The sequence below is a fragment of the Zootoca vivipara genome, chromosome 1, assembly GCF_963506605.1.
Source record: "Zootoca vivipara chromosome 1, rZooViv1.1, whole genome shotgun sequence".
Classification (NCBI taxonomy): Eukaryota; Metazoa; Chordata; class Lepidosauria; order Squamata; family Lacertidae; genus Zootoca; species Zootoca vivipara.
The window spans coordinates 10769500-10795681 of record NC_083276.1 but is presented as its reverse complement, the minus strand read 5'-3'; the positions used below and the strand labels follow the sequence as shown (position 1 = coordinate 10795681).

At 44.0% G+C, this 26182-nt stretch overlaps 2 protein-coding genes across 3 annotated transcripts in view; both read right to left on the bottom strand.

Moving 5' to 3' along the window:
• CDCA4 (cell division cycle associated 4) overlaps positions 1 to 26182 on the bottom strand; it is a 571510-nt gene that overhangs the window by 386104 nt on the left and 159224 nt on the right. The gene's annotated exons all lie outside the window — the stretch shown is intronic.
• Positions 1 to 26182, bottom strand: part of NUDT14 (nudix hydrolase 14) — a 49767-nt gene that overhangs the window by 17391 nt on the left and 6194 nt on the right. For both annotated transcript variants that reach the window (XM_035104697.2, XM_035104706.2), the window contains exon 2: positions 9306 to 9349. In XM_035104697.2, the coding sequence (XP_034960588.1) occupies positions 9306 to 9349 (44 nt within the window). The remainder of the gene's footprint in view (positions 1 to 9305; positions 9350 to 26182) is intronic.

Here is a 26182-nt window from a genome sequence, read left to right as displayed (position 1 = left end):
CCTGCACCCCCATATTAGCTAGTGACCTCAGCCAGCCTTTGACATATAGATGAAGAATCAGTGCTTCTCACTTTAGAACTCTGCAAACTTTGCCCACTTCCTCCCTTGACTTGGATCTTGATTTTGCAAGCACTCCTGGCAACAGCAGCGGGCAGCAGTTACCTGCAACCCAATGTATGACAGTTTCATCGAATCTCATTTTCTTATCCTCTGCTTGAGAATATTCCACCCAAACACCAGAGGATCTCATTAACAGAATGAGACAGTTGTATCTTTATAAGCTACTGAATTACTGTTGGGGGGGACGGGGACAACAGTTGCAGCACAGTTCTAACCACGTCTACTCAGAAGTATTACTGAATTCAATGGTGCTTATTCACAGGTTAGTGGGGTTAGGACTACAGCCTTTGTCTCACTGGATGTAGAGCTAAAACAGCCCTATACGCAAACTCTCAAGTGTTGAGACTGTAGAAGCACCGAGTTGGTTGAGTGGCGACTCAAATGGAGAAAAGCCAGGGGGAAAGGGAACTGGTAAGAAGCAAAACAGATACAGTGGACGCTTGGGTTGCAAACATGATCCGTGCGGGAGGCACGTTCGCAACCTGCAGCGCCACGTCTGCGCATGCGCGGGTTGCGATTCGGCGCTTCTGCGCAAAGCACAATTTAGCGCTTCTGCACATAAGCGAGAGCCAAAACCCGGAAGTAACTTCTGGGTTCGGCATGGGACGCAACCTGAAAAGATGCAACCTGAAGCGTCTGTAACCCGAGGTATGACTGTATTCACTAACTTCTCAACTACAATCAATGCACAACACACCATAAACGTACAATGTGATAAATGGAGTGACATTGCCTCCTTTAATCAGGCAGGCAGATCAAGCAGCTTAGGCAAGAGAAAACACAGCCGCTCAACTCCAGGGCAGTTGTACTAAAGCTACAGCCTTTTGATTATTTTCTGGTGCAACCCCTTTCCTTTCCCAGAGCTTTAACCATTAATGCAGGCAGGCCCTGGATTAAATGCGGGCCACGCCTGCACAGTCTTCCGTTGGCTCCTTCCTTGAGAGCTCCTTCAAAGCATGCTGCATCTATCTCTCCCCCCCCCCAAAGGCCAATACCATTCCAACTGGCTATTTAAGATGCAGCCCCTCAGAGACGAAAAGCCATAAGCTCTTGACAAAAACACTCAGCCTTTCATACTAATAGCCAAGTGGACTCTCTCCCCCTCAAAAAGAAAGATAATTAGAGAGGTCTAAAAGGCTATCCCTAAAGAAATGGTTTTTGCAACACCCCTCACACACACACCCCACACAAAAATAAATTTAACATGCAATGTACATTTTTTTTAAAAAATGCATTACAGTCGTAGATTTGGCAAGTACATTTTAACTTTTCTGCGGAGATGCAAAACACTACTAACCTGGCGTTGTGGTCAAAGGGCTCCTTTCTTTTTTAAACCACAATCCAGGATCAGATATATTTGGCAATGACTCCTGTTTGACGCAAGTGCTATGAGATTATATTGAGGTTTATAACTTATTGTGCAGGAGTAAATTTATAACAGGACCTCAATCTTAATTTATATGGGGTACAGTACTAGAGGCCTAATTCAAACAGAACAACAAATCCTCCTCTTTCTCCGCACTTGAAGGGAGAAAGTTTAAACCAGAGCTTTCCAAACTTTTCATGTTGGCGGCACACTTTCTAGACATGCGTCATTTTGTGACACAGTAATTCAGTTTTACTAACAAACCAGAAGTTAAACTGACCCCTTTCCAGCCGTGGGAGGAGTGCTGGGAGGGTTTGTGAAACACACCTACACACTAACGTGTCACGACACACAAGTTTGGAAAACTCTGGTTTAAACCATTCAGTTTGTAGAGAACAAACTATGGTTTCCTGTTTTTTAATCTGAATGGAGGGAACTATGGTTTATGCACAACATAGTTACTCAAGAAACCAATATATCAAATCACTGTACAGTATCCAGCAAAGAAGGGGGGGGGCATAGTTTGCATTTCACTTCAAGATTGGGCCATGCACTCCTGATACCTCCCTCCTGCAGTTTTCCATTTCACTAAATACCTTCTGGATACATGAATAAAAAATACTGAAGCGTTAACACCTCCTTATCTGAAATTCTGCATCAACATAAAGTAGGAATAGCAATGTTATAATCAAAATTATAATATAACCTGCAATAAAGCATATCTCTCCTCCCAAAGCAGGCACTCTTAACTCTCCAATTGTTTGACTTCACCCCTGAAGGCACACTCTTCCATTGTTTTCTGCGACAGACGGATGCCAAAAACAAATCAAAATTTTAATGCAACCCCTGCAATAACTTAATTACAGTGGTTTCCTGACCCTCATTAACGTTAACTGAAGCCCAAATGAGTCCAAAACTCTTCTAGTTAAACATTCACATTGTGTGGGTGTCCATGTAATCTGTGTTGAAACACCACAGAACTCATTTATGGTAGAAAACATGCATGAAATATGAACTAACAAGAGCAAAAGGAAATGTGTGTGTGTGTGCGCGCGCATATATAATGTGTGTGTGCACTTACAGGGTCATTTGTGCATAGGAGGGTTAAAACAACAACAGCGTGGATTGGAGGGGGTGAGTTACTTAAGCAAGATATTCCTTGTGATGCTTCAAGCAACAAGCCCTGCTCCTTTAACAATCAGCCTTGCAAGAGAATGAGTAGCAGCAATAATTTTTAAGGCGTATTAACAATCCCAGAAGCATCTATCTTTGAAACATAAACCACAGCTACAGATTATTACATTGGCTTGAGCTGCCTAAGGCGTTTTATTTAACCAGCGTATAAAAGAATGAGGTGCCGAAGGAATTTTTTTAAAACAAACAGACGCTCAGCAACACGGGTTCATGTGTAATAACGGATAAAATATAGAGTGTAAGAAATTAAGCAACAACAAAAAGGGGAAGTGGGCTGTCGGGCCAACATTTTGTATACAATATGCCGCATCAGTCACAGTATTTTAAAGTACAATATACTGTCTCTCTGTGTGAGATACTTTGGCCCACATCCCAGGATCCACAAGGCAAGGAGACCTTACTGTTCCAAATCATTTTAAGGCGGAGGCGCAGGGAATATTTAAATAAAATTTGAAATCTATTGTGCTTATAGCTTCACTCAGCTTTTTTTTTGGGGGGGGGTGTTGTTGCTTGCGACACATGTTGCAATGACCTTTTATTATTTGTAAAAACTGTCTTGCCATTCCCCCCCCCCCCCAATGCATTACGTTAACACCCTAACCCTGAAGGAATCCAAAACTGCGATGGCACACAGAACGACTTGCACTGGTTGCCACGATGGCAAGATCCGGTCTCCTGCCTGCTGGTTGCAATCTGTGCAGTGCAAGTGGAGACAGCTTTTTAGAAACTAAGGGTGTGCCGCGAACACAAGATTCACCTTGTGTCTCCTTTGGATCAGCTCTGTGGTCTTCCAATTAGATTTGTTATTTGGGTGACAATAATTCACTGGGGATAAAAACTAGACCTGTCCATCAAAGCAAAAGATCCCTTCTTTTCCTCTTTACTCCTTCCCCCTTTGAACGCCAGCGTTTCCCCAGTGAGTCTGGTTTAACTTCTCAGAAAAGGGGTGGAAGAAAAGTTTGTGCATCTAACTTTCTGGATAAAGCAAGGCCACGAAGTGACTTGGAAGTTTAGAGGGTCCCTGATCCCACTCACGGCATCTTGCTAATGGTGCAATCCAGATAACATGATATTATTCAATTCACCCTGGTTTACGTCATTATGGCAGGCTAACACAGAACCACTGCACACCCTCAGCAGAAATGATTGTCATGTGGTCTGTTGACGAAACACCCTAAACACTCTCTAAAAATAATTCCTAAGCACTGAGGCACGCTAGTGTGCCATGAAAAAGTAGGAACATGGTAGTTGTCTTATTTGTCCATTTGTCTATTCTGCTGTCTGCTCTGACTGGAAGTGGCTCTTCAATGCCGCAGACAAGGTCTTCACATCACCTGCTACCTGATCCATCTACTTGAATTTTGAGTTAGGGGAAGTGAGCTTCCCATTTTAATTCAGAAAAAAAGAGTATTTCTCAGCTTTCGGAAATTTGGAAGCGCTGCCCTATCTTTCAGCCTTCCACCCATCTATATTTTTGTGCCACGATACAATTTTGCACACCCACATATGCCAAGAGTGGTCATTGCCAGTGCTTTGATGCCAAACAAATCTATGGCAACAGCATGGCTCTGCAGATTTACTTGCCATGCTGGCAATGGCTGGCCTTTAAAGTCCAATCCCCTGAATTTGATAGTAGTGTAATAATCCAATAGACCTGGCCTTCTTAATTGAAAATAAATTTATACACTATAGGAGGGCCAACCCAGCAGGCTGTGTTACTTGCTAGCCTCCATCCAACCTGTGGTGCAATGGATGAGAATCTTACCTTTGTCAAAGAGGCATCGTCTCAACCACACACCAAAAGCAGATGGTTCTATAAATGCACACCTCAATTCATCCAGGTAAGCAAGAGGCACCATCATGCTTCAAGGGCACATTCCAGACAGGCAAAAGCACTTGAGAAGCATGTGGGGCAGAGCTGGGGTGTGGCCTAGGGAGAAGGGGTGTGGCCTAGGGAGAGGCATGGCTTGGGGGGAAGCCCAAGGGCTGAGAAGACCCGAGAGCCGCATGTGATTCATTTTAAGGCAGCTCCCTATGTTCCAATTAAGGTCCCATCCAAAGGATAATTATGAACATGAGGTACAAACAAATCAGATAGTTATCTCAGTTGAAAGATATTTGGTTCTTTGGCTCATTCCTCTCTACAAAGGCAGGATGAAATTCATTATTCCCTGCATCATCCTTGATAAAGAGGTGTCAAGTCCAGACTCGACCAGCTTCCAAACCCCTTGATTGCACAACATCCCTTTGCAGCTTGTTCAAAAAGTTTTTCCTTAATGTTTAACCTGAAATGTTCTGTCTTCAGCTTCAGATGTCTACTTGTTCTGTTCACAGTGGCCAAGGAAGATAATTGATACTTGTCTGTTTTTAAAGATCTCTTTACATGTTTATAAAGAGCACTCTTGTCTCCCTGTAAGCCTTCGAGGCCCAAGTATGAACAAGCCTCCCTCTTGTAACAATTCCCCTTGTTTGGTTTTCATTCAGCATGTTTGCTTTGTCTCCCTTTGAACTCCCCCCCCCCAATTCAGAATATGTTGAAAATATTTAGCGTTACTCGAAGATTGACTTGAGCTTTTTTATCATTTTGGCTCGTGCAATGACTGGGCTGCCAAATCCCATTGCATGATGATGGAGAGGTACTTTGGCTGGTACCTCCCACTATGTCCGATAGAAAAGCTTGATTTGTTCAGTTACAGGGCCCTGGGAAGGGCATCATGAGGGCTCTGGCAACTTATCAGTGACCTTCCCAGAGCCCAGTAAACAAGGAAAACCTGCTGGGTGCACAGGTGAGGGGAATAAATCAATGGAGAACGGGGAATGATAGGCTTCCCCTGCTCTCCTTTTATATTCATTCATTCCTCCACCCATGTAAGGCAGTGATCACGTATATGTAAACTGAGTGTAAGTTGCAGGCCCAGTGTATTCAATGCTTTCAACGTGAACTGAGTTCCCAGGTGGTTTATCACATGCACTGGCTATTTTGCAGGGTCTTGTGTGAATTGCATAATACACAGTTCGACAAATAGTGGGAGGGTTGGGTGGGGTTTGGAGGCAACCCAGAACCTTTCGGCCTTACAGTAGGATATCTATGAGAACAGCCAATAATAATAATAATAAAACAGAAAAAAAAGATTTCCTTTGTGAGCCGCTGTTGTTTAAATTTAGTACTCGAAAAGATAAAAATGGTTATTTTGTGGCAGCTTCCAAAAAGTTGTAATTTAAAAACAAAAACAAGAAACATGGTGCAGAAAATACGTTGGTTTACAGCTGAGCTTTCCAAACTGTGTGTTGCGACATGTTAGTGTGTCGGCTGCAGTGTGCAGGTATGTCATGCGAACTCTCCCTGTGCTCCTCCCGGGGCTGGAAAGGGGTGAGTTAAACCTCCGGTTTGCTAGTAAAACTGAACTGCTCATCTAGAAATTGTGTCACCAACATGAAAAAAGTTTGGGAAGCTCTGGTTTACAGGTTTCCTGAAAGGTGTGGGAAGGTTCCTAGAATAGTTCTTTAAAGCATGAAGTTTTTATGGAAACAAGTTACAGGTCCCCCCCCCCTCGTTTTGACTCTGCAAAAACTCCCTTTACCTTGCCTCTTGTTTTTGCAGGCACTCTTCTGTACGTGATCATTAAGCCCACATAGGGTAAGGGTGCTATGCCTGAGGGCTGACGTGAAAAAAGTGCGACTCAGACCTCCCAAACCTGTAAAAGGATCTTACGACTTCTTTCTTTTCAGCTGCATATATAACATGCATTTGAGACACATCTGCATAATTTAAAGCAGGCATCCCCAAACTTCGGCCCTCCAGATGTTTTGGACTACAATTCCCATCTTCCCCGACTACTGGTCCTGTTAGCTAGGGATCATGGGAGTTGTAGGCCAGAACATCTGGAGGGCTGCAGTTTGGGGATGCCTGATTTAAAGGATGCTGGGGAAGAGTAGCTCTGTAAAGGATAAACTACAGTTCCCAGGATTCATTGGGCATAACCATGTGCTTTAAATTTATGGTGCGCACGCAGCCTCTATCAGAGAGCTACCACTCCCAGCACCCAGCCAGTGTGGTGTAGTGGTTAAGAGCGGTAGACTCGTAATCTGGGGAACCGGGTTCGTGTCTCCGCTCCTCCACATGCAGCTGCTGGGTGACCTTGGGCTAGTCACACTTCTCTGAAGTCTCTCAGCCCCACCCACCTCACAGAGTGTTTGTTGTGGGGGAGGAAGGGAAAGGAGAATGTTAGCCGCTTTGAGACTCCTTCAGGTAGTGATAAAGCAGGATATCAAATCCAAACTCTTCTTCTCTTCTTAACAAACTGCAGTTAACAACACTATTATTATTTATTACAGGGCAGAGCACGGGGCAGTTTACAATATAAATTCTTCAGAGGTGGGCTTGTGCTTTAAAACTACCTTATGAATGTTACCTTTAAAAGATGTATTTATCTAGGACAGCAGTGCTGGTTGGTACTGATGGCAGTACCAAAACATTTGTAGGGCACCAGTTTGGGAAAGACAGATCTATATGCTCACATTGGCTATTTAATGAGCTTGGTTCTTTAAAAAAAATGCTTAGTAGTTTCTACAACATTCATGGACCTGGGACTGAAGGCCAAGTAGTTTTGGAATCTTGTTATCTTTAGTGGTTACTTAAATTTAGAATATTATGAGCGCATTCAAAATATCTTATTTTGCGATCTTAATGCATCGCTACTAAAAAAGGAAACTTTATTTTAGCAGGGTCCCACAGCTTAACGCACTGTGTCACAATTGAGACTGCAAAGGCGACTGTTCTCCAGTTGTGATTTTAAAAAGGAAAGGAAAAGAGGAGTAAACAACGTGGAAAGACTAATGAATGAATCTATTAAAACAAAGTAGTACAATGGTTTCAGTCATTCAAATCTCAACATCATTAAAGGTAAAGGTAAAGGTACACCTGACCGTTAGGTCCAGTCATGGACGACCCTGGGGTTGCGGGGCTCATCTCACTCTTGAGGAAGGGCAGATTACGAAACTGGTCAAGCCAAGAAATAAATAAAAAAGAACGCAAGAGGCTTGCAGCGGAGGAGGCATTCACAGCGAGTTTTACCCCAAAATAAAATTGATCTCTGCATTAGCAGTTCCGGATTACGAACTTAGGGGCCTGGGGTGAAGGAGCCCTTTGTATTCCTACGAAGGTAGAAAGGCTGCAGTGCAGAGCAACATGGCTTGGCATGCTCGCGGTTGAATGCTGTGCTCTGTAGTCACAAAAAAAAGTTGCAGGATGACAGCTGCTGCACATGCGAAGGCAACAAATGTTTTGTGACCAGAGATGACTGGTGTGACATGTGCACCTTATGCAATCGTATAAAACAGCAAGCAGCTATTTTAAAAAACGTCCTGTGAAAAAGTCCTTTAAAAACAAAAAACCCCACCCAGCCCTTCTAGAAAACGTATTTAGTGAGCTTTTCTCTGTAATCTCTCTCTCCCCCCCCCCAACTTTAAAAGGCTGCTAGGTATCATAGCAGCAATACTTATGAAGTGTTAGATGCTGGAGAAACAATTTATGAAGTTATTATGTTCGAGAACAGCAAGGCGGTACTGCATTTCCAGCAATTCACTGATTTCTCTAATCCCCAAAGGAAACCTCTGGAGACTGGCCCTCTCTTCTCCAAGCCGAACAGTGATGTTTTTGAAGTGTGTTCCCTGGCTTTGGAACTCCCTTCCTCTGTGGGCATACAAACAGTCTAAACCAAGGGTCAAACTAGACGTGACACTAAATGTATCACTTGGAAACACGTCAGGGCTTTTGAAATTTAATAATAGATGTGTGGGAGGGGGAAACTTTTTCCAATACAGTATATGGCTAATAGCAGCGTGGGGGCTTCTAATACGAATGCAGCTGGGAAGGGTTAAACTTACCCCCTCTGTGTGATGCGGCCCCAATCTATTAGTCTATTAAAATCACATCTGATTTGGCCCAGAAAGCCAATTCAAACTATTAGGAGGGGAATGAGGAATGGTTCATGCAGAAAATGTACTGCGTCAGAATGAACATTGGGGTGGTGGGGGGTGGTGGATGGTATGCTTGAATGCATAGCCATGTTCTGAATTTCCCTCTATGGCTAAAACCAACATATCAGCCCAAACCCAAGCACACAAATATCTTCTAGTCTAGCTGAAACCTCCTTCCTGATGCACTGTTCCCCTTTGAGAGGATGGTCTAAGTGCCAGGCCTTTCACAGAGATTTGCTGTTTGTACACAACCAAATGGATGCATGGATGAGATAAGACTGGTTAAGAGACTGAACTATAATTCAGGAAATTTCTGGTTTGAATTTTGCCTCTGCTGTGAATTCACCAAACTTCCTTAAGCAATACTCCCTCCCTCCCTCCCTCCCTCCCTCCCTCCCTCCCTCCCTCCCTCCCTCCCTCCCTCCCTCCCTCTCTCTCTCTCTCTCTGTTTCAATGTCAGGCCTTATAGGACAACAGGCTCACCTTAGAGGGTTTGGTATACGAAGGATGATGAATGGGAACAATCAGAAATGCTATATGACGTGCTACGGTAAGTGGATAGATATATAGATATAGATAGATAGATAAGATGAGAGAGAAAATTGATTGAAGAAATATGTAAAAGAAAAAATGCTGCAAAATTTACCTGTCATGTGTCCTCATGAAATCCCAATTCTTTGAAATGCCATTCTGCAAAACAAAAAAGCCATCCCTAACAATTAGTACATCATATTAGTCTTCACCCCCATACAATCAATCAATCAATCAATCGTTCCATACATGTGTGCGGTTTAAATGCTATTGTAGCTTATGTTGGAAGCTGGCAGAAAGGTGGCATAGAAGTAGTGCTACAATAAATACATTTGCTCAGTTTAGAATACTCTATTTTGCCAAGAACTATGGCGGTAAAAGGAAATAATCGCTGGGGGTGGGGGACTGGTGCCACTGGGGGAGAGATACCGGACTTCATGGGGTCTAGAAGCACCACCCCAGCTTCTGTTGACCTACTTGGTCTCCTTTAAAAATTCCCCGCTGGATGACCAATAGCAAGAGAGAGCAAGGTTCCTCCACCTTATCATGGTTGCACATAAAACATGCCATGTACATGATAAAATTTTCCACTCAGCTGTGAAACATACCGGAATCCTATCCTCTATTGCAGCCAGCGTCCTGTTTTTCCTGGTCTTCTCTTCACACTGCTCACATATTTAGGCACAAAACCAGCACAAATAAGGTGGTCTGAAGAGCCAGCCAGGGATGCTACTGGGAATGGTGATCAAGCATCAGAAAACTGCTGGTTTTCTAAGGCAGGCTGAATCTATACAAATTTCTGCAATTTATGTACAGCTGACAACTATGGAGTCAGACCAGTGGTCCATTTGACCCAATGCTGTCTAGTCGGACAAGGCACCCAGTAGCTCACCAATGACTCAAGCTGAAGTCTTTTCCAGTACTACCTGGGATGAGACTGGGCATGAAGTACATGTGAAGACAGGCTCTGGCAGATTGAGTGGGCGAGACCAATAGTGGGTCTAGCAGTTAAGAAGGTGGTTTTTGCACGGGCTGTAGAGGGAACTGAGGGGCAGGTGGGGCTCATCCACCTGGGAAGGGAGCCCATCTAGGAGGAGGAGAACTCTGATCCCAAACCTCTGCTGCCTTGCAGGGTATCTCCGGGAAAAGAAAAAAGGGGCTAAGGAGTAAGTCCTACACAAATCCAGTGCGGAGTCCCAAAGACAGTTGGATGACACCCAGTTGTATGCCTCCTTCTGGCAGCTCCTGCAGCCAAGCTAGTGCCAAACATCTTGCTCTGCTTTCCTTTGGACCACATCAGCCAGGCTGAGAGGAGTTTTGTTGTCTGGGTGGCCCAGGGCCTCCATACACACTGCCCAGGTTTGCACCCCAGGGAGGTCACTTCGGTGCTGCTAAGCACAGCGGTTTGACTTCACGCACGGAGGCACACTCCCTTGTCTCTTAAGACAGGCGGATGCCAACCATCTTCCTGCTAAATAAAAACTTGTTACCTCACAGCCAGGTCCAGTCTCAAATCAGGAAAAGTTGTTACCTACTACAAAGAAATACCCAAGCATCTGCAACTCTGTTATGACTTGTCTGATTTATTCATACGTGGGGCCATTATCTGGAGATGAGGAAGTAGAAAACCACAGTTTATTGCAGGGAACACTTGCATGTCCATCAACAAGCCGCATTTCATTTGTGAATAGATGAGAGGAACAGCTCCTGATCACTGCCACACATAGCAAACTTTGCGGTCTATCAAGGGATAGTCACAGCCCCGAGTGACCATTTTGTAGTTTCTTCTGTGGCAGTGCACAGACTTGATTTCCACTAGACACACCTCATCGCCGAGGTTCAATACACACTCTAGGCTTCATTTCTCACAATCTAGTCCTTGTGAGAATGGAGGGAATAGGTCACATGTTACCCCCGTATTTTCTGGAATTAAGCTACAACCTATTTTCAGCTTTTGAATTTTTATTCATTTATTTGCCATTTCACACCAAGGAGTTTTCCAAAGCAATTTACAAAATAAAGCTTTAAAAACCCATTTAAAGCACAACAGCTAATTATGCTCATCCAATATTAATTATGAAAGGGCAAATCCTTTTAGGAAAATGAGCACTGAAACAGGCCGAAACCCGTTCGCTCACTGCCCTTCAGATTAATGATCAAAGGCCTGAAAGTACAGCAATATTTTAGCATTTAGCACCAGGCTTGCTTTCCCAATGAGGGCATTGTACAAGTGGGAAGCCACCACCAAAAAGGCTCATTCTTGCGTTGCCACCATGCTCAACTCCCTCAGAGGAAGCACGGGGAGAAGGGCCTCAGGTGGCAAAAGGCTCCTTGTTTTATTTTGTTATGTATGTTTGCTGGTTTAAAATCATATCTGTACATAGGCAGAATTTCATTCACACTTTTGCACAACGCCCTGGTTCATCTTTTGATGAACAGCAGCTAAGAAATACTTTATATAAATAAATTGTTGCAATGTGTGAACAAGGCTCATTTGGCAGCATGTTGAAAACCTTAAGCCAGGTGAGAGAGAAAAAGAAAAAGGATGAAATTGAGTCGCTGGGTGGGTGAAGATGCAAGGCAACAAAGGCAGGCCTGAAGGCTTATATGCGGAATTTGTCAGGGCAACTGAACACAGAACAGTTGGTGGGGATTAGGCGACTACCACATTGCCTTGGATAATAAGCTTCTGAACTTCTAGAAGTTTAACTAGGCTTTCGGCTGTTGTTGACACTGACTGTCCAATGGCTGGTTTATATGACATTTCCACAGGGCTAATTACAAAGTGGTTGCCCATCCTAGGAGAAACTCTCCTCAAACGTAAGCAGCTCTAAAAGCAGTTAAAACTGACCAAATCTATAAGGAGATGTCAAGGAGCGGCGGGGGATGTGGTTGGGGGGGGATGCATTTGGTTAAATATGTAGGCTTGGATCCTAAGATAAGTTAAGTGTGTTCACAGAGGGAAAGCTTCCCACCCACCTCCCTTCACCCAGATATCACTTGTGACCCCTGAAAAGCCTCTCTGGCAGACAGGGGGTCCCTCCTGAACAATGTGGGGTTCAAGCCTGATCACTCCCTGCAGAGATCCACCCCATCCCACAGGCTTCGGGGTCTGTGGGATGGGGTCCCTTTTCTTTCAAAATGCGGGGATTTGCACTCTCCAGCGGGAGAAAGCACCCAGGAAGGTTAGAAACACTCTCAGAATTAAGCAGCACTATAGCGTGGAATGAAAGTTGTTAAACTCTTTTGCAAATCCCGTTTAGTCTGCTTTAAAGCTCTTGCCTCCACCTCTCTCTATCCCTCTGCCAATGAACAGACCACACACTCTTAAGTAAGTTTAACATGCTTTACTTACTAAACCCAAAGGTCTGGTTCATGCATCATTCCATGCAGCAACAAAGAGAACACAAGTAGATTACTTTTGGGTGCAAATACAGACTTTGGCAATCCCACCTGCCATTGAACCCAATGTGTTTTCACTATATGCAATTTTGGCTTTAGGTGCGATCCCTGGAACATAATCCCTGTGTAAATTGCAGGCTTGCTGTGTTACTTAAGCCTGGCACGCTTATCTTTCTTTATCAAATACAATAAAAATATACATGCTACATTTGATCACTAAGCTAGGCCTTCAGAAGATTTTCCAAAGAAAGCTGGAAGCTTTCCAATGTAAATTATCCTATTCGAATTTGCATAAGGTAATGGAAAAAATTGCAGAAAATTTCCCAATTCGAATGTTTTCAAGAAAACTCATAACTGTTCCTGGCCCAAACAGTTTAATTTAGTAGCACACTATAGTGACAGAGCTTCCCACTTTTGTGGACTGTTTAATCTACAGTAATGAAGACATAAATAGATTTAGAGTCTGCTAGGATATGCACGTTTTCGCTTATCCCTATGCACTGGTCCAACAAAGGAATACCAAGGAGCAAGATTCAATTTTGCATGGCCAGTTTGCACCTGTCCAAATAAATAATGCAATAAACAAATGAAAGTGTCCAGCATCCAATTGTTTGCTGTGGCAGAAACTCAAATGACTGCCATTTGCTGCCATTGTCTTTGTGTAATGCAATTTTAACGCGGCTCTATGCAGCCGAGTTTCTATTGTGCCAAATGCCTGGCTCTTTGCTAACAGTCCGCTATGAAGGCTGCTAATTATTAATTCCAGGTAAACAGTTGCCAATGGTTATATGACTCTGTGTACTTTGCAGAACAATAAATCCAACTGTGCTTATAGTGATTTTTATCAAGAAATGGGCAAGTTCATGGCACTGATTTATCTTCCTTCTGTTCAACAAACCTGCATATTCATAGTATGATGAAGAGATGGGCAAATGGGAATCACTGGGGTGTGTGTGTGTGCGTCTTGTAGGGCCCCTAACATAGCCCTACAACTGCAACTACTGCAGCCATTATTATGCATCCCAACCTCTGCCTGTTACTTGGAGACACAACTGAGTAATGGTAGCAAGAGTGTTAAGATCCCTTTGCTTGTGTCTCAACTTATGGGGGAGAAAGTCAGTAGCTGTCATGGACTGGCTGGGCACAGAGGAATGGTGGGAGGCAGCAGCTGGGGAACCAGCAAAGGACGAAGGCTCAGAGGCCAGGGAGTGGAGGTGGGACGACGAGGAGTGGTCAGAGGGAGAAGAGGGAGCAGACTGGGAGGAGGAAATGTCAGAAGCTGAAGAGGTAACAAGGCTTAGTGAGCTGGGAGAGTCTGTGGCAGAGAGAAGTCCAGAATCAGAATCAGATTCTAAAGCAGGCAAGTGGGAGGAGGGAGGTCAAGAGGAAGAGATGAGTCAGGCTGGGTTAGAGTAACGGGGGGGGGGTCTCCCCCTCCTGCTGAGACAAGCTCCCCTCCCCCATGTCTCCCAGAATCAGAAGGGGGCTGAAATGGGCGTAGCAGTGGCAGGCTGCACGCAGGTGCAGTCTCTGATCGCTTGAAAAAAGCCCTGGAGAGGAAGGGTCTTAGATGGCTCTGGGGAGTCAGGGACTTTCAGTCTCAGCAACTGATTCATGGAGTAAGACCTACCGGGGATGGGCAGCTGTGCTCATTAGGCCTGACACTCAGCCAAGTCTGGGAAGATCATGTTTTTGCTAATGATGAGTTAATGCCAACTTTGAGCAGTGTGTGATTTGCTGCTGGCTTGCTCTGTGACAGTAGCCTCTACTGATGCAAAACTTAGCCCCTCATTAGAAACTGCTTGACTTTTCATTGTTTTCAAAGTAAATAACAGGCTTGTTTATTTCTCTTATTGCAACCAGTTTGTGCATTTGAACATTTAAATGTGATGTAATCAAGTGCCACGTTTTGCATGCAAGTTGTCCCCCCGCCCCCTGCAAATAGCTAAAACAACGGAAAGCCTCTGGCAGCATCTCTTTCGTAGAAACCCATCTCCAAAGGCCTGTTTAAATAAACATGTTTCCACCTGTCTGTTACCCCAAAGCAATGCTAAACCATTTGGCCTACTTAGGGAGAGGGTGCCATAACATGGATGCCACAACTGAGAAGGCCCTACTCCAAAAGGCTGCAAAATTCTACTCCCCACCCACCATCACCCGGCTAAAATTCAGAAAAAGATACTGTCATTTTAAAGGGAAGGTACGAAGGTGCTCCCTCTAGGCATTCAGGTTTTTAGTTAAATGAATCAGAGTTGGAAGGGACCCTGAGGATCATCTAACCGAACCCTTTGCAATGCAGCAATATGGAACTGTCCCATATGGGGATTGAACCTGCAACCTTGGTGTTATCAGCAACCGGCCCTAACAAACTGTGCTATCTACATTTGAAAATGATCTGCAACATGTACTGTCTCCAAGCTCAGTAGCAAAACACTTGATTTTCATTCAGGTGGACCCAGGTTCAACCCCTGGCATTTCCAGTTAAAAACCTCTCAGGTAGGGAGGCTGGGAAAGCTTTGACTACTGCCAGTGCCGACAGGTTCCCCATTCTGGACTGGATGAACCAATGGGTCTGACTCAGTATAAGGCAGGTAGGTAGCCGTGTTGGTCTGAGTCGAAGCAAAATAAAAACATTCCTTCAGTAGCACCTTAAAGACCAACTAAGTTTTTATTTTGGTATGAGCTTTCGTGTGCATGCACACTTCTTCAGATACACTTGAAACAGAAGAGTCAGACCCTTATGTATATACAGAGGGTGGGGGTGGGAATGGGTGATAGGCTGATGGGAGTGGTAAACCTGTAGATGGCTGTTAACGACTGCTGATGACTGCAATTGGTCCTGCGGGGAAAAAGCAAGGGCTGAGGCGCTAAGTATAAGGCAGACATCCTTTCTCCCTAAGCCAAGCTGTGCTAGCCACACAAAAACAAGAGGAAGATGCTTAATTGTCATTCTCCTCGACATGAACCATCTCCTTGTCCACTGCACTTTTTCGCTCCCGCTTTGTTTATCCATTTTCCATTTTAGCTTAATGGAAATTGATTTCACATCCATGTGGTTTGCAAGAAAAGATGACGGGAGATTTCATAATTTGGGGTTGCTGGATTGGTGTTTTGTTTTTTGTTTTTTTGCCAGCTGCATTATTAATGCCAGCTACTGTCATGTGAAGTCAATAGCTAACATCTCCAGTGACTATGGCAATGCCCCGGCACGCTCTGTACCTCTAGGTCAATCTGAACTTGCCGCGATTCGTTAGTGTGCATTTCCATTTGCATGCCTCCACCCCTGCATTGTTTCAATTAGCCCTGTTTTGAGGCATCACTTTGAGCACGGCCTTCGTGTAAACAGAATTAACGAGGAAGAGAAAACAAGGCTTCACCTTCTGTGCCAATTGCCGCTTAAAACCAGGAGGGGATTTTGAAAAGAAACACACAAGTCTATTCTCCATGCGATATTGTGAAATCGGAATTATCAACATAAATTGTACATCGCAAAACAGAGGCAGCACGTTTGGGCTTGCACAGATTTCTACGGAACAAACTGAACTGAGCTCCTTTCTACGCCCCGTTGCAAGAAGCGTGGCATTCCGACACCCCCTGAAGTGGGTGAAAAATATGGCTCCCCTTTCAAAAGACGTTTCCCAAAACTATGGAGAGGAAGCCTGGTGTAGCAGATATAGCACTGGACTTGGCCCCGAGTTCAAACATCTGCCTACCTCTCTTGACAACCCTGCCTGTCAACCTAATCTAAACTTCACGGGGTTTTCATGAGGGCAATATGGGATAATCCCCATAAATACCACCCTGAGCTCCTTGGAGGAAGAGTGGGATGCGAATGTGATCAGTAAACAGATGACTGTTGGTACTGGATAATTGGATGAGATTGTTATCTTCAGCTGTGATACTGCGCTTCCATTGGGAGCTCTGAGGTGTTTGAGGACAACCCCAAACTTCAGGGGGATGGATAAAATCAGGCTGGTATAAGAAAACCTCCACCCACCTCTGCATCTAGCTCTAACCCCTCCGCTGAGTTGGTAAGCATCATGGCCGGCTCTACCATTGGGCAAGGTGAGGCGACCAGCCTAAGCAAACAGATTTAAGGCTGCCATTATGATTTCCATTTGCTATTTTATTTATGTTATACTACCACAGAGGGTTTAATTGGTATTTTCTGCTTCAGGCACCAAGAATGAATCCTGTTTGTATCTCAGCTGTAAGTTGGCTATCTTGAACTAAAAAGACATTTAAACCAACCAATCAGGGGATGAGTAGAACTACCCCCCCCCCAAGAATGGTACACAACCCAAAAGTCGCACTGTAATTTTTACAAACCGTATCCATTTTAGTCTTCAAAGCGAGGGTTATATTTTGCATCCAGATGGTGATGGTAGTATAGTTTTACTGTTAAAAAAGGTGTCGTTTTTAACCATTAGGAGGCAAAACAAACATTTGAGAAGTACATTCACTTCTTCAGCTGTTCATGTGATACAGGGGGTTAGGCCACTATGTTTATTTCAAACCCATCAGCTCCAAGGACAGGTATGCTGAAATCTGCAAAGTTTCCCTTTATTGTTAAAGCAGCATCTCGAGATGGATTTGTAGGCACAAACTGACACAGCTTTTACTCCTAGGACTTATAAAGCCTTGATTTACTTTGTGATGAGGCAACCAATGCCGCCAAATTTTAAATAGATGAGTTATTTCTGCCAGCATGTGGAAGTGGAGAGAAAGTGTCAGGCTTGGGCCAGGGAGACCTAGGTTCGAATCCCCCACCCAGCCACAAAGCTAAACGAGTGGCCTTTGGGCCAGTTGCTGTCTCTCAGTTTAACCTTCCTTGTGGGATTGGTGCGGAGATAAAACAGAAAGGAAGGAAACCAAGTATGCCATCTTAAGCTCCTTAGAAGGAAGGCACAGAATGCCTCTCTCTATATATTGCTTTGTCATCCAAAGCAATCACATTCTGCCTATAAAGCCCACTCTTTTCCTCAAGCAAGTAGACAGTAGTATGCTGAACTTGATACCTGAAAGGGGGGAGGATATGTCGCCGGCACTAGGAAATTTGATAGGTTCAGAGGTCAAAGCTACGGCTTTTCCTGCTACCTTCAGTTTACTGCTAGGTCAGCAACTGCATTTAAGGTTATAACCTGGGATGCAGATGTGAGGCAACCGGCACCGGCACAAATTGATTCGGGGGGTGGAGGGGAGCAACTTGGCGCTTTAGTAAAAAGAAAGAGCTGAAAGGTGGACATTATACCACTTAGTGTTATATGGCCCATTTTTATATAAGGGATAAAACTAACAACAACAACAATTATTATTATTATTAATATTAATACCCCGCCCATCTGGCTGGGTTTCCCCAGCCACTTTGGGCGGCTCCCAACAGAATGTTAGAAACACGATAAAACATCAAACATCAAAACTTCACTAAACAGGGCTGCCTTCAGGTGTCTTCTAAAAGTCAGATAGTTGTTTATTTCCTTGACATCTGATGGGAGGGCTTTCCACAGGGCAGGTGCCGCTACCGAGAAGGCCCTGTGCCTTGTTCCCTGCAACCGCACTTCTCGCAATGAGGGAGCCAGCAGAAGACTCTCGGAGCTGGACCTTAGTGTCCGGACAGAACGATGGGGTTGGAGGCGCTCCTTCAGGTATACTGGGCCGAGGCCGTTTAGGGCTTTCAAGGTCAGCACCAACACTTTGAATTGTCCTCGGAAACGTACTGGGAGCCAATGTAGGTCCGTCAGGACCGGTATTATATGGTCTCAGCAGCCACTCCCAGTCACCAGTCTCGCTGCCGCATTCCGGATTAATTGTAGTTTCTGGGTCACCCTCAAAGGTAGCCCCACGTAGAGTGCATTACAGACAGGGAGCTGCCTTACACAGAGTGAGAATACTTGGCCCACCGAGCTGAGTGCCATCTACACTGGCTGGTAGGGGCTCTCCGAGGTTTCTGAAGGGGAATTCAACCACGGATCTTCCACAGATGCTCTACCATTGAGCTATGGCCCTTTCCCCAATAATTAATTTGCTTATTTTTTTTTAAAAAAAGACAGCCCCCAGCTATACATTCTGGGAACAGTCGAACACTTCCTACATGCTGCACAACAAAGACTGAATGGTGCTCATAAAATAATTGTGTGAGGTTGCAGGTAAACTGGGGTGCACTTAGTTGGGTCCCCCACTTCTTTCTCCCAAGGGAAAAATCTTCCAGCAAGAGCCAGCTTTCTACCGAAACATCCACAGTCAATCCTGGCCCAACCTTCCCTCTATGAAAAGGGGAAAGCAAGCAGCGAATGTGACTGTAGTGCGGAGAAAGAGACCTTAAAATAAACACCATTTAGCCATGTTTACTACACTGGTGCACCAAAGCACTCTGCGCAATTCACAACTCAAAATAATGGCTAAGCAAGATGATATTTTATAGGGAAGGCAGAGGAAAATGAGCAAGTAGAAGCTCTATACTCTTAGGCAATGGTGGTACATAAAGAATGGCAGGAGATTGTTATGAGAAGGAAGGAGCCAATTGCCGTGGGTTCTGGTTAAGCTAATGGAGGAAGGGGTCCTTGCCTTTTTGCTTCTCTCTAAAAACAGTGTTAGAAACTGAGATGTGAAAGCTAGGAGCTAAACGGCACCTTAAACCTAGGTTATGGGCACAACAACGAAATGTCTAGGCACATTTTTTTATAACAAGAATACAAAGCTGAAAATGAATGAACTGCAGCTAAAATATTATGTTCATTTTTCACACGGTCTATTCCCCTGCCCACACCCCTAATATTCTTAAGACGGTCTTTTCTCCAGTCTTCAGAGAGTAGCTGGAAGTGCGGAGCCAGAAAAAGGTCCTCCTCTCCTTTCACTCTGCAGTTCTGCAGCAGAATGGAAACGTGCAACAAATAGAGGGTGAAATGGAAAGAGATGCCTTCTGGCACCCCTAGCCGGGTGAGGGAAGAACAACACAGCATTATGAGCTTCCCCCAAGTGTAGACTTAAAGTGGAACCTGAGGGAATTGAAGAATATGCAACCAACCTCTCCACTAAAACCTGAAGACAGAAACTGCCAGGGTCAGATCATTATTCCTCTGTAGCAACCTCTCAAGCCTTCTTGCTTTTTTAAAAGAGAAAGAAAGAAAGAAAGAAAGAAAGAAAGAAAGAAAGAAAGAAAGAAAGAAAGAAAGAAGGAAAGAGGAACCACCAGAATGAGAAGCACTAATATAGAGCATTTAGTTGGTGAGGATTTTCACTTTTGTGGGAGTTGTAACTATAATGCCTTATTTAAAATATCTCCGTATTTTAAAACAGAATCACAAAAGTCTTCTTAACAGGCTATCCTCCCATTGGTATGTTTCATTTTGAAAGCAACAACCGTTTTAGTAGCTCAGCCTCCTCAAAGTTCCAGAGAAGACATTTTCCGCTCACTTGCTTTGAAAGCCATTAAAATAACTTGATGAAGAGCAGCAGCGGGGGGTTAATGGAAGGCAAGGCTTAGACACAATCTTTAGATTTCCCCCGAAGACTTTCTCACAGGACCTTCTTACAAAAATCACGAGGACCTTTCACCTCCCTCCAGTCCCCTGCAAAAATCAATACAAAATGGACAGATGCTACCCAGCCCCAGATTTTAAATTATGTCTTAAATAAGATAGCGAGCGGCCATCTCCCTCTCTCCAATCATGAACCTGCAAAACATATGCTTAAAAGGATGACGAGTTTTGGTGTTTCCGTGTGCATGTGCAAAATTTGGAATAGACAGGATGCTATGAAAGAGCTCATGGGTAAACTTTCATTACCCATTGATGATAAATAGAGTGGCTGGGTGAAGGACAAGAATACTTCTGCACTGAGAGTCAGTTCACACATGCCCATCACTTAAGGGCCAGGTAAGAATTTAAGAGCAGCACTGTTAGATCACTCTGAAACGGTCCATTTAGTGCAGCAACCTGCTTTCCCGCAGCAGCTAACTAGATATGGCTGGAGTTGGGATGGCAGATTTCCCCAGGCCACACACCCCTGCCAGCTGATATCACTGGGTGACATCACCTGATGGGTGGAGTTGAATCCTGCTGGGTGCAGCTTCACCAGGGTGCTGCCTGCAGGGGACGCACTGCTGAAGCTGACCCCAACCTGCAGATGAACTTTGACAGATGGGCAGGACTTCCCACCTATCAGTCGCCTGACACCAGGTGACTCACAGGGGTATAGCCCCACCCACCAGTCAAAGGTGGCCCGATGGGTGAGGTAGAGATAAATATCTGAAGCAAAAAAAAAGATCACTGGTAGATCATTGGCTCCACCTCAAAAAAGCTGAACAACTGTGGCTCCCCTAAAAAAAAAAGCTCAACATTTTGCCTCCTCCCTGAAAAAACTCAACAACTTTGACCCGAACCCCCCACAAATGGGCCTTCCTCCTTCCAAAAAAAAGCTCAACAACTTTGACCTGAACTCCAAAAAAAGGGGATAGATCACTACACTGTGAGTACGGTAGATCGCAGTCTCTTGGGAGTTGGCCACCCCTGGAGTAGATGATCCTCAGGGTCCCTTCCAACTCTGCAGTTCTATGATTATATGATCCCTACCCCCAGCAACTTGTATTAAGGAGGATAACATTTCTTCTGATTAATTTTATCATGGTTAGCAGCTGTTACGAAGACCTGTCATCCTTGATTTGCACAGAAGCATGAATGTTCCATCACATATTAAATGTCATGTGAGTTCAGAGTCTCAAACACCACCATTTTTCAGACCTAGATCTCAACACCTGAGGAGGAACGGGGTGGTAGAGTGCTGGGGTGGTAGAATGACATGTATCACTTTAGAATGTAAGGAGTGTTGCATGTGTCTCAGTGTTTTGAATGCTTCCTGATGTTAGGAGATCCCTGCCAATAAAACACCAGCACAGCAAATCTCCAGGGCTTGATGAGCTGCATCCAAGTGTACCAAAGGAGCTTGCGGATGTAATTTCAGAGCCTTTGTCTATTATCTTTGTGAATTCTTGGCGAACAGGTGATGTCTCTACATTTAGCTGTTGAGGAGCCATGCAGTGTGCTGCCAGTCTGAACCACCCCAAAGAGCAACACGGAAGGAGGAGCTATCCTTGGTGGTTCCTCTCATCACTTCAGTGACGCGCAAGAAAAAGCCCCCTTTGAGACGGCAACTCCACTTTCAAATTCTTAAAAGGAACAGAATTGCTAGATCTATCCAGTCCGTTGGTAAAGCATATGTAATGATATTTGCATTTTCCAGCATTGCTTAAATGAGAGGTTTAGGTTTCTCCCCAATCACCTGTACGCTTAAGGGTACCAGATGGCAAACAGGCCTGGGCTCCTGCACCTTTAACAGTTGTGCAGAAGATAGAATTTCAGTAGGTGCCCTGAAAACTACACCTCCTGAAATTCCCTCTTCTACACTTTTATTAAAGATGCAGGAGCCCTGCGCTCTCTCTCTCATGCATCTGGTCTAAGGTTACCAGATGCCCCCGTTTCCCAGGGACAGTCCCCGGATTTACAAATCAGTCCCCATACAAAATCCATTGAAGTTGAAAAGTGTCCCCGGATTCATTTAAAAAAATCTGGTAACCTTAATCTGGTCACCCAATGTAGATTCTGTTTATGCTGTGCTTCTCAGTTACATCACTGCTCCAAAAACTCTCTTCTCCAAACTCTGGCTTTACTTGTTGAGAGACAGGGCGCCACCCATTTGCCATCTTGCACTGAGCCTATCATCATCATCATTTCTACACTGCCCTTCATTTGAGGATCACAGGGCAGCTTACAATATAAAAACACAAAATGCATGAAAAGAACAAGAACACCACCTCCCCGTTTAAAAGGCCATGGATTGTTTAATCATTCGCCCAGGGTTGTCCCACAAAATGGGGCATCAGAGTGACCACTCTCGGCCCTGCCCTTTGGGGGGCTCCACACCTTAACGTGGAGGCAGCCACAGCTGGGAAAGGCAGCCGTGGCAGGAGCAGGGTGGATTTGATTTAAATCAAACTGATTTAAATCACGATTTAAATCACTAGTCAGTAAGGCTTGATTTAAATCATAGTTGATTTAAATCATAAAGACTAATTCTTGCTGGTATAACTTTATTATGCAAGTGGATGAAGATTTTTAGAATAACAACTTTTCATATTAGTTTTTATATCCCCAGTTTAATAGGTTAATCATTCATATTTGGACAACTTTACTGTTGTACTTAGGAAGGAGAAAAATAATCATTACCTTAATAATAACAATTTAAATAGATTTATTCAACTGAAACAATAACATTTCAGCAAATGTTATTTGCTTAAACAAACATCCATGTTTGTTAACTAATTTGGCTAAACAAAAACAAAATATATATATTTTAAGAAATTTAGACTGTCAGCCCAGCCTACACATGAAAAACTTAAATACTGTCCAAACAATCAGAAAAATATTGTTTCTATTCTGTTCACTGAACTTCTTGAAACTTAGCACTGAAGGGGTTGCTTCTGTATTCATAGGTTTGTAGAACAATAGGATTAAGGTCTTTTTCTCAACTCTGTTCATGTTATAACATTTTTGCTGTGAAGAAGAGGCATGTGATCTCTGTTGAGTCAAATTCAGTTTTGAGAACTGCAAAAGTAAACCAAGCATCTGTGATAATATCTTGTAGGCAGAGAAACTGCCCAATAATCTTACAAAAACCTCTGGAAGAGGTGAATGGATTAATGGAATTTATTTACCCCCAAAATTAAACATATACAACCTTATACTACATAATTAAAAAAACTAATCTTTATTTCATGATGGAATAACCTTTGGATGGTAATATGCTTTCCTCAAAAAGCATTTTATTTAAAAAAAAATCCAATTTAAAGCAAAAAAATTGATTTAAATCAAAAAAATCCGATTTAAATCAAAAAAATCCGATTTAAATCAAAAAAATCCGATTTTTTTTATTTTTTTAAAAAAATCATTGATTTTTATCCACCCTGGGCAGGAGGGGTGTGCCTGCATTCAGGTGGCAGCTGGTTACATAGGGGGGAAAAGCAATGATTCTTCAACTTCCACTTCGTTGGACTGGTCATGTTGTTACGATACCCAATTATCGTCTTCCAAAGCATCTAGTCTATTCCGAACTTAAGAATGGAAAGCAAAATACTGGTGGACAACAAAAGAGGTTTAAAGATATTCTCAAGGCAAATCTTAAAAAATGTAGTATAAGCACTGATAACTGGGGAAACACTGGCCTGCGAGCGCTCCAATGGTGTCATGGACTTTGAAGAAGCATGAACTCGGGGTGAAAAGAAAAGAAATGAAGAAAGAAGAAGAAGAAGAAGAAGAAGAAGAAGAAGAAGAAGAAGAAGAAGAAGAAGAAGAAGAAGAAGAAGAAGAAGGAGGAGGCAGCTGGTGACATGGGGAGAAAAATAAGCTTTTTCAAAAAGCAAAGTCTCCCCCAGTCTTATCTAGATTGAGTTTCAGTTTGTTGGCTTCAAGTTACAAGAAAGATATTCTGACTAAACATCAGGAAGAACTTTCTGACAGTAAGAGGTGTTCAACAGTAGAACAGCCTCCCTTAGGGGGTTGCAGAGCAGGCTTCTTCAAACTCGGCCATCCAGATGTTTTGAGACTACAATTCCCATCATCCCTGACCACTGATCCTACTAGCTAGGGTTCATGGGAGTTGCAGGCCAAAACCACCTGGAGGGCCGAGTGTGAGGAAGTCTGTTGTAGAGTCTTCTTCCTTAGAGGTTTTAAAGCAGAGGTTGGATGGCCATGTATGCTTTAGCTGAGATTCCTGTATTGCAGGGGGTTGGATTACAGAACACTTGGGGTCCCTGCCAACTCTACAATTATATAATTCTAATCCCCCTTAATGGCTCACCATGGGAAGATAGCTTGGTTTGATTAAATTCCATCACTTGCCTGATCCAGGGACTAGAGGGGTCTGGCACCCACAAACTCACAGCTGTATTTTCCCTATGCTAATTGTCACAGATAGCCCAGCTCGTGGGAAGGCAAGTATGCACCTGAATCAAACAGACTCGCTTTGCAACAGAGGTTAAGGGGCTTGTCAAGGGGCTTGTCATATGGCTGTCAAGCCTCCGCTTAAAGACCTCCAAAGAAGGTGGAGTCTCCTTCTTTGGAGGTCTTTAAGCGGAGGCTTGACGGCCATATGTCAGGAATGCTTTGATGGTGTTTCCTGCTTGGCAGGGGGTTGGACTGGATGGCCCTTGTGGTCTCTTCCAACTCTATGATTCTATGATTCCACCTGGAGTTGGTAAGTGCATTCAGACTTAGGGGTTTTCCACCCAGCCCCACCTAGGCTTGAAGCTGCTCACAACAAATAAACAAAGTCCACAAAACAGGGCAAGACACCAGGCAGATTAGAAGCCATCAATAGAAACATTATTCAACAACTGCATCTGAAAGCCTTCCTTGAAAGCTGGGTTTCGCAGCCCCTCCTGAAGGCTAGCAAGAGCATGCTCCGGCAGACTTCTTCTGGCAGACTATCCCACAACCCTGGGGCTGTGACTGAGAATGCCTTGCTTCTTGCGCTGCTTGTCTCTACCTCCCGCAATGATGGCAAACAAAGCAGAAAACTTGAGGGCATTCTTGATTTGAGGGGAGGGGCCATACGGGAAGAGGAAGCCTCAAAGATGTGGCGGTCCCAGACACTAAAAGGTTGAAAGCAGTAGCTGGGCCAGAAGCTTTTTGTGATGTGTGGTTGTTTACTTTCTTTTTTTCTTTTAAAAAAATATTAATGGTATAACCAACAGGACAAACAGAGTAGTCCAGCAATTCAAGAAAAGGGAAAAACCAACAATCGATTATGGACAGGTATAAGTTGAGAAGACAAAAGGGATAAAAAAAATATTGAAAGAAACATGTACAAAAGAGGCAATGCTGCAGTGTTCTAAGATAAGACATAAACAATGGGTCAAAAACTTGTATAATCAAAAGCAGCACCGGATGATATCATATTTGGACAGAGTTCGTCATCCGTGTGACTGCGTCGCTAAATAAGCTTTAAAAAACCACCAGATAGCCGCAAGTTGTAATGGAACCTCTTCCCCTCTGAGAACCCGGCATTGGTGGGCTAGTTTCTCTGATGTCGCTATAAATAAGACTTTTAGAAACCAATTCATAATAGAGCGAGCATAGAGGAACCCTTCCAGTGCTTGTTTATTTTTGGTGTTGCTTGGAGGCCTTTTAGGTAAGTTTAACAAATAATAAAATGGTAAGAATATTCCAAGAGAGTGGTTTCACCTTATCTTTGTTAGCACGCAAAGGGCACTGTGCCATAGCGTCTAAAGAAGGGTGCAATCAAGCAGAGTTGACTTTTGTTTTCATATGACAACCATTCCCAGTTCCACAGAATCCTGGAACAGCGCTGGGGGAAGAGAGTTCCCAAGCATCATGTCAATTGTGCCTCTGGCAGTTGCCGGCAGTCAAGGGTGTTGCACTCACATCTAGTGTCTGAAATTCCCCAGGTGCCAGGTGCGTTTTGCTGCTGGCGCATGGCCAATGGGAGTCATGGGACCCATGTGGAGATTTCTGGGCTCCGGGTTGGCAACCACGGTTTTAAAACCTCTGCCTTAGTCCATTTCCACTGTGTGGGTTT